At 44.5% G+C, this 7,613-nt stretch overlaps 1 protein-coding gene across 20 annotated transcripts in view; it reads right to left on the minus strand.

The window, feature by feature from the left end:
- LOC107265421 (glutamate receptor ionotropic, kainate 2) overlaps positions 1–7,613 on the minus strand; it is a 92,866-nt gene that overhangs the window by 7,341 nt on the left and 77,912 nt on the right. For 12 of the 20 annotated variants that reach the window (XM_025082268.1, XM_025082265.1, XM_025082266.1 and 9 more), the window contains 5 exons: positions 7,184–7,381; positions 5,997–6,222; positions 5,744–5,908; positions 2,267–2,367; positions 1,639–1,840 (listed from right to left, as the gene is read on the minus strand). In XM_025082268.1, the coding sequence (XP_024938036.1) occupies positions 1,639–1,840; positions 2,267–2,367; positions 5,744–5,908; positions 5,997–6,222; positions 7,184–7,381 (892 nt within the window). Of the gene's footprint in view, positions 1–1,636; positions 1,841–2,266; positions 2,368–3,173; positions 5,661–5,743; positions 5,909–5,996; positions 6,223–7,183; positions 7,382–7,613 lie in introns of those variants that run through there. The other 8 variants (XM_025082274.1, XM_025082273.1, XM_025082280.1 and 5 more) reach the window with 5 other exon arrangements.

The raw sequence follows: 7,613 nt of genomic DNA on the forward strand, positions 1-7,613 counted from the left end.
AAAAAAAAAAAAAATAAAAAAATCAATATACTTTTTAATCTCACTTTTTACCATTTGAATCTCCCCTGCTTCCACCCCGTCCTCCTCTAACTTTATCTAACATCCATTCAAAAGACGTCGTTTTTTGACCTTAGTCTTCCTTTTTGCTTTTCTCCTTTTTTCTTTTCGCTTTCAACGACTCAGCTCTGCCTGTTGAAGAATTTTTTTATTTTTTCATTTTTTTTTTAAAGCCAACCCCTGCTAAACCATTTTCGTTTGAGACGCCAAGGCCATTCAAAAATATTTTTGCTCGTACTTGCCGCAGGTACCTACTGCCGGTGAGTTGAATGGCGTTACCTACAGCACGTTTCAAGTATAAAATTCCTTTTACGTACTCTCGAGCATCCGTCGAGATCTTCTCGAGTTCCTTTTCCAGACTCCCGTTAAAATCTCGTTAATCTTCTTCTTATTATGGCCTATACTTTCTCTTTTTGAATTCTTTCCTCTCTTTTATTCTCTTTCTCTCTCTCTCTCTCTCTCTCCTCCCTCCTGTACTCGGTACTCGTAAGCCGCTCGTCATGGAAAAATAATTGGCCACCCGTTAGCGACGTTAGAGAGGCCAGAAGTCTTTTTCTCCTTTTTTCTTCTTCTTCCTGGCAGAAAAATGACGCGCACCCTGGGCTTTGAGGGAAACTTTTTAAATTCGTCTTCCAACTCTATAAAGTACCGGTTCATTGGCGGCATCCGGGAAGCTAATTAAGGCTCTAATTAAAGAATCGCCATCGTAAGGGCTTGCCAAACGAAATGCGATATGCACCGACCAACGAGTCAATCGCAGCCTTCGTGGAGTTCAAAGAGAAGCAGATTTTACATCGGTGGGAATAATACATATTTCTTTAAAAAAATCATCCATCAACCCGCTAGAGAGTCACGATATATCTGAGGCATGCGCGCGTATATCATGAACATCCGGTTACGCAAAGATATTTGCCAAAAATACATTACAGGACATTGATACACAATCTTGCCGACGATAAATCATAAACGACGATAAATCATAACCGTAATGCTTGGTAGTCAAGTAAGAAATGTACAATAGATATAGATATACCAAAGTACGTTATGTGCACATATGATTACGTATACATCCATATATTTACAGACCGAATATAAAACCACTGTACCAATGCAACGACAATTATAAGGCAAGATACTCCCTTCGTCAGTGAGAAAATACAGACTATACCGATCAAACGGAGAAATTCATCCGATTGCGTACGGTAACCGTGTATCGTTCGTACAAAGTTGTACCGATACGAGGATCGTCATTTTCCTCGAATATCCAAGAAACAAGAACGGATGACAAATACGTCTGTCGCCACCAGCCGTAAAATTATTTCCGGCAGACAGAGCGGATATTTGTATTTTTTTTCTTTTTTTTTACAAAAGTCTCGAATCCTCAAGAAAAGGTTACGGCACGCTTTCGGGAGGGTGAATCTCTCAAGAATATCCTCGGGACAATTTCCGATGGAGTGTGTAAGAAAAAAAAACAAATTTTTGTCAATTTCGTTAAATATGAAAAATCGTTATTTCACTCGGAGGCTGTCTCGAGGCTCGTAAGAATAATATGGACCCCTTCGGGCAGGACAGGACTTACACCATTTAGCTGAGGCATCATCTCGATGCTCGGTATGTACGTGGTCTCCTCGTGGCCGCAGAAGCGATTCCGTCTCAGAGACGCATGCGGACTGCACCGTGAACATGGCGCTGGCATCGAGGCACGAGATTTCGTCACGGGTCTCTGTCGTGAACCGCAACGAACCGCGAACCGCAACTCCGAGGCCATCTCGGCACACAGGGACTATTGGGTTATCCCGAGAGAGTTTCCCGGCAGGTTGCGAGCGGTGAGGCCGTATGGGGATTAACGAAGGTCGTGGACGAGCCGAATCGACCGGGGATCGTGGAGGAAGACGTGACGGTTCGACGGGGTTTCCGGATCGTGGCAGCCGTCGTTGATGCGGACGATTCAGGTTGACGGCGGCAAGACAAGTACAGTACCAAAACACAATACAGACACGTACCAAAGATTCATGCAAGGCATTGACAGATTTTCTGAACAGCAACAAAACAGCAACAACGACCACGTGTTGCTCTTGCGTCACTGGTAACGTCTTAATGAGTCCGTTACTCGGTTTACGTGAATGATAAAAAAATTTTAAACGCATTTAAAGTGTGAGCGTGCAATACCGAAGCGTAGCTTTTTGACATTGATGACGTAATTCCTTACCCGATCTGACTGAGCATTTTTCTTGGAGTTCCAACAGAATTCGAGAATGGCCACCAGGATTGCCAGGGCGAGACCGCATAGTAGTACGACGAAGACGCCACCTGGGGGAGAGACAAAAAATTTTTTTTTTAATTACATACAGATAGTTTGACTTTGCTATGTGTATAGGGTCGCGTTCAAGTCGTTCATCCGATGGGTCTGATGAAATTGTTGCGGAACGAGCGAGACACCGGGCGGGGAAGTTTGTGAATTGTACGGGGAAAAGAGGAAAAGGAGAGAAAGTTCGTTCCATTCGTTTCGAATGGATGGAAACTCGTGAGCGCAATACCCGAGCGTGAGCATCCACTTCGTGGGAAGTTTAAGAGTGGCAGATTCACCGTGAAGCATTGCGCAACCCCTTGTGAATCATTTCCCAGCCCGTCGACTGCTCTTATCTCTTTCAACCCCCCGACTGAGAGTCACTGGCAGACCACTGGACGTATCGGAAGCAGTGTGAGAAGCGTGTGAAAACCACCCCCCCTTACGGTTCCAGGGGTGGAAAAGAGGTAAGGGCGGCGGGGGGGTGGAAGGCTTGACGATCAATTAAGTCCCGACCGGATAATAAGTCGACTTTCATCCCTCTGACTTTTGCCACCCCTAGTCGCTTTCTTATTGGTTATTCAGCCAGCCCACGTGTCGCAGTTTCCCCTATTATTTATTCGAACAATTACACCCCCAGACTGAAGCTCCTTACTCTTTTTTTTATTCTCTACTCTCAAACCCAAATCTCTTTTGCCCAGCAGACTGGGTTGGCGTAACGATCCTATTGTCAAAGGAATTTCAAAATTTTTCTATGGGGGTTGAAAAAACGAAAGTCATCACCAAAGTACGTTACGGGTGGGAAGACTAACTTTATGTATAGCTACGTACCTAAGGGTGGACCGGATGTGACTGTTAACCAACGGATATCACAAAGAAGGTTAAAGTTCACAGGGTGCGAAGTTCCGGGCGATTTATTCCGTGTGGGTCACCTTTACATTGAATTCCCTTAGCGGAGTTTAACGCTCGCCGGAATGTAGCCGGAATATAAATTCGTCTAGTGGAAAGAAGAGAGAGAGGGGCGAGGGAGGGGAGGTGGCAGCGTCAGTTGCGCCGCGACGCTCTACGACGCTGGGACCAGTGAAACTCGCCTGACTACAGCGACCAGATATCGAATCTTCTTCTTGCGATCGCAGACGTCCGCGCGTGCCGAAGTTCTAGTCGCGTCGCCTCATGCTCGAGTGAACTCGCCTTGTTGCTCAGCGACGATTTTGCCGCGCTTGTGGCGACGCCACTTGACGGCGGCGCGACGTGGAAACGACGACTGGTCGGCCGTCACCTTTCCCGCTATTACACTACGGTACACCATTCGCCTGTAGCAGCTCGCCACATTGGTTGATATATGTGTACCATCTACTAGTTACTGTATATAGTAAGACTGTCTACTATGCTACTATGTATTCATGGCTTCAACTCCGAGGGACTTTATCAAAACTTGCCCATTTTTCTGAGCTTCCTACTTTTCTACTTCAAGGTGAGATCACATCTCTATTCTAGGCGCGACGTTTCCTCGCCGCAGGAATTGGACATTCTTCTTTCATGCTCCTCCTCCATTTTCTTACTTCATTTTATTCCACCAAGACTCTGCGTGTCCTTATTATGCTCTCCTAGAGAGATGCCCTCCTCATGGTCTCTTGAATTACGTATGAATCGAACGGACTCGTACTTAATGACGTCATTAAATTACTCGCTCTTCATACGAATCCGTATAAGACCTGATCTTCGTCATTAGGATGTAATTCATTTATTGTTATCATACGTGCTTGAGGGTAATTCGCATAATGATTTTGATCCACGTATGTAAGAATTTTGAGAATGTGGTAATTCCGTAGTCGATATATATATTTAGACAGTTGCCTGTACTTATTATCTCTTTGAGAATCATCTTCAACGGTATAACATTGCTCTCGTGCGGCATAATTATTTTTGTTAACAGTCCTGGTACTTCCTACTTACTTCCTACTGTAGGTCACAATGAAATTTAGTACTCGGAAGACATAGATACACACGTATATATGTATATATATGCTTTAGGAGAATTCCAGTTATCGCGGTAGGACTCGCGTAAAACGCTCGCGGATTTGCATGCGGGAAACGCATGATTTACGAGAGAGATGTACGAGGCCAAACCGGAACACGTGAAAGTTTCATTTCCGGTTCTGGCCACTCTTACTCTTTCCAGGGGGTTGAGGCAGCATTCACTCTAGCTATATCCTCTAGCGCTCCCTTAGTTAGTTGCAAGGAGTGTGAGAAAGAGGGAGAGAGTGAGAGAGAGACAGGAGAGCGCCTATCTCTTAACACAGTGGCGTCCGGCATTATGGCGGAGTCACAGTTACCTACTGCGAGAATTCTGTCAAGTCCTATCTGGGAGTTTGCAGTGACAGGTCTCCCTATGCTAAGTACTTTGTCCCATCGTTATACGTCGCACAGTACATCCAAGTACTTCTATGGTATCAAAGTGCTAAGTCCGTGGCGGATACTAAGATAAAGGATGCTTAAACGGTTTTGAAATATTTCAGATATCGGGTATACTCGATGTCAGCTAACTCTTCTTTGCTCGAGACGTAGCCTTAATCACGTGTTCAGGAGGAAACGTCTGGAGACTCAGTTACGTATTTAGCTTCTTTGAGGACCAGATACAAAGCTCAAGATTAGAGCATAAAATTCGTAGGTCAGCTCGAATGGATTTTTGTTTTGCTTTCTTAAATATTAAAAGGCTAATGATCTTATTCAGACAAAAAATTTGGAATTTTGACTCAGGTTCCAGTTTTATCAATTTTTTAACTTTGTACGTATGCTCTATCAGTTTCATTTCTTTAGAATGACTTTTTTCATTCGCCTTTCGGTCATCATAGTTATAGAGGATGTTGACGGAGTTATTTGTTTCCGGTGTCTGAAGTCGCCTGAAGAACTTGTTGCGATTTCCATAAATTCCAAAGACGTGGGATTCAAGCGCTTCTCTAAGCTCGAGCCCGAAATTCTTTGCTTCGCTTCCGCGTTCAAACTTTCCCAGATTATTTGCGATCTTAGTTTTTGTTTTCTTCGAAGCTCTGCAGCCAAGATCTCTGGTAAGGTATCTGGCCGCTTGGTCGCTTCCGGTACATATGACTTCGATACCAGAGCCCCGCGAATCACGTGGTGGAAAACTAATGGAGCTACCGATGGTAAACTCGCGATTCGGATATTCCACAATTTATACGCATCGTTAGCTCCAGAACGTTTGGCGTATATAGGAATGCCGGATCGTCTACCGGGTGGGTCAACAAATCGTATTAGGTCGTCCCAAGTTCCTTCACCGCGATGGAGAGTGGAACGTCTTAATAAAGGAAAAATGAAAGAAAAATAAAAAATAAGAAAAAAAAAAAAAAAGAAGAAAATGATAAAAGTTTATGTACTTACCGATATTTTCCACGCCGAGCGCGTTCGCCTTGCTCTCTTTGCTCTTCTCGTCCCGATTGCAGACGTCACCCGTGTTTTTCCACCATTTGTCATAGAGTATCTGTATCACTCCCTTTTCCTGGAGCTCGAGAATTGCCAGGGATATCTTGTCCCTCCACGGTGAGCCTAAAATCGTGAACATAAATTCTATAAGAAAACAACTTGTCCACAGGGTATAAAGCTCTCTCATATTTCCTCATAGAAATCGTCATACCCTTCGGCGTCGCGATCCCGTATCCTTTGCTGTCCAAAAGTCCGCCGATTTGCGTGAGATTACAGTCCCTCTGTACTGCGTAGTCCAGCATCGTGGATTCCATCAGGAAGGCGTAGTCGCCCTCTAGGACTCTCTTGACGCCTTCCTCGTAGGTCGAAACGAAGACCGTGGGTCTCTTGGATTCCATGAATCGCCACATCTTCTGATAGATCCCAATTTTCGAGTCCTGTCAAACCAAAATATTTTTCTCTAAAGTCCTGCGGAAAAGGCGTGCGAAACGACCGCGTGGCACGTACGGTCCAGCTCGGGCACCCTTCGTCTATTTAATTTCGTGCAATTATCTCACGTCAGGTATTGCTACAGGTGCCGTCCGTTAAAGAGTACATTCCTGGCTATCACACCCCCTTTCATATTTTACACACGAATCGCCCCTTAATTAAATGTAAATTTATCAACTTCATACCAGTAATTAGACGGTAATGCGTGTGATCCGCCTCGCGACTTCAGAAACCCCCTCCCGCCCCCCTCCCGCCCCTATCGCGCCAGTCTGTTTCATCCTCTTTAGGGGGATGATGCCGACTACTCGCCAGCCAGGCCGGGAGGGGTGTTGCCTGGAACCCACCCTCAACTTCGACTTCAACTTCACTATATATACGTACATAGCGAACGGATGCCCAGGTGTCTGCGACTTGACTGTCTGACTATAATGTTTTTTTCTACTAGCTTCTTATCTTTTCTTCTTCCTTGCATAATTCTCCTCTCAACCCTTTCGCGGTCCACGGCAATCTCTACGCCGTGTGAATTGGCGCTGGTATCTTTTTCAAAATCTTTCTCCTGGCCCTTTCATTCGTTCCAAGAAAAAGTCGAATATACGAGAAGTGACTTTCTTTGAAATGGAAAACAATTTCTCTGGGATCGCATCAATTTTCGAATTTCTCTTTTTTCCCTCAAATTCTTACAGTACTCCAGGGAATGCCTCGCCGTTTTACTCAACTCTTTCTGCCGTTTCTCTCTCTTCTTTTTTTTTTCCGCGAGCACCATCCTTTTCTTACTTGTGCTCTTTTTTTTCCCCCACGAATCTCGGATTACGCTTTTTTCCCCTTTTCTTTAAGTTTTACTCAATTTCGCAAGAAATGACGTACTCCAAAGGAACGCTTATCGAGTAACGTATTAGCCCTCTCGCTCACCCTAAAAAACGTCATGGTGCTGCCTCCCTCCAGTGTCCCATATGAGATCTCCGTCTGCTCGGCCAAATCCGCAGCGTTCTCAATTGGCGTTATCATTCTCTCGACCGTAAGAAATGCCGCCAGATTTGCGGTATAAGAGGATATGATGATAAGAGTGAAGAACCACCATATACCACCGACAATCCTCGTGCTCGTCGCCTGAAGATCAAGCGGTCATATTATATTAGACGTATTAGGCATATGCATACATACAATTTATAGACATTATTTTTATATTATACATAGCGCACGTAAACACAGGTATTCGTGAATAGTCCCAATGCAAAGAAAAAAGAGAAATACGATATAAAACAAAAAAAAAAGAAAACTTCTCTAATTCAAAGCACTAACTGAAATATCGATAAGTACAGTGATAAGGAAGGGGGGGGGG

Source organism: Cephus cinctus, unplaced genomic scaffold (assembly GCF_000341935.2).
Source record: "Cephus cinctus unplaced genomic scaffold, Ccin1 Ccin1_scaffold0215, whole genome shotgun sequence".
NCBI classification, from domain to species: domain Eukaryota; kingdom Metazoa; phylum Arthropoda; class Insecta; order Hymenoptera; family Cephidae; genus Cephus; species Cephus cinctus.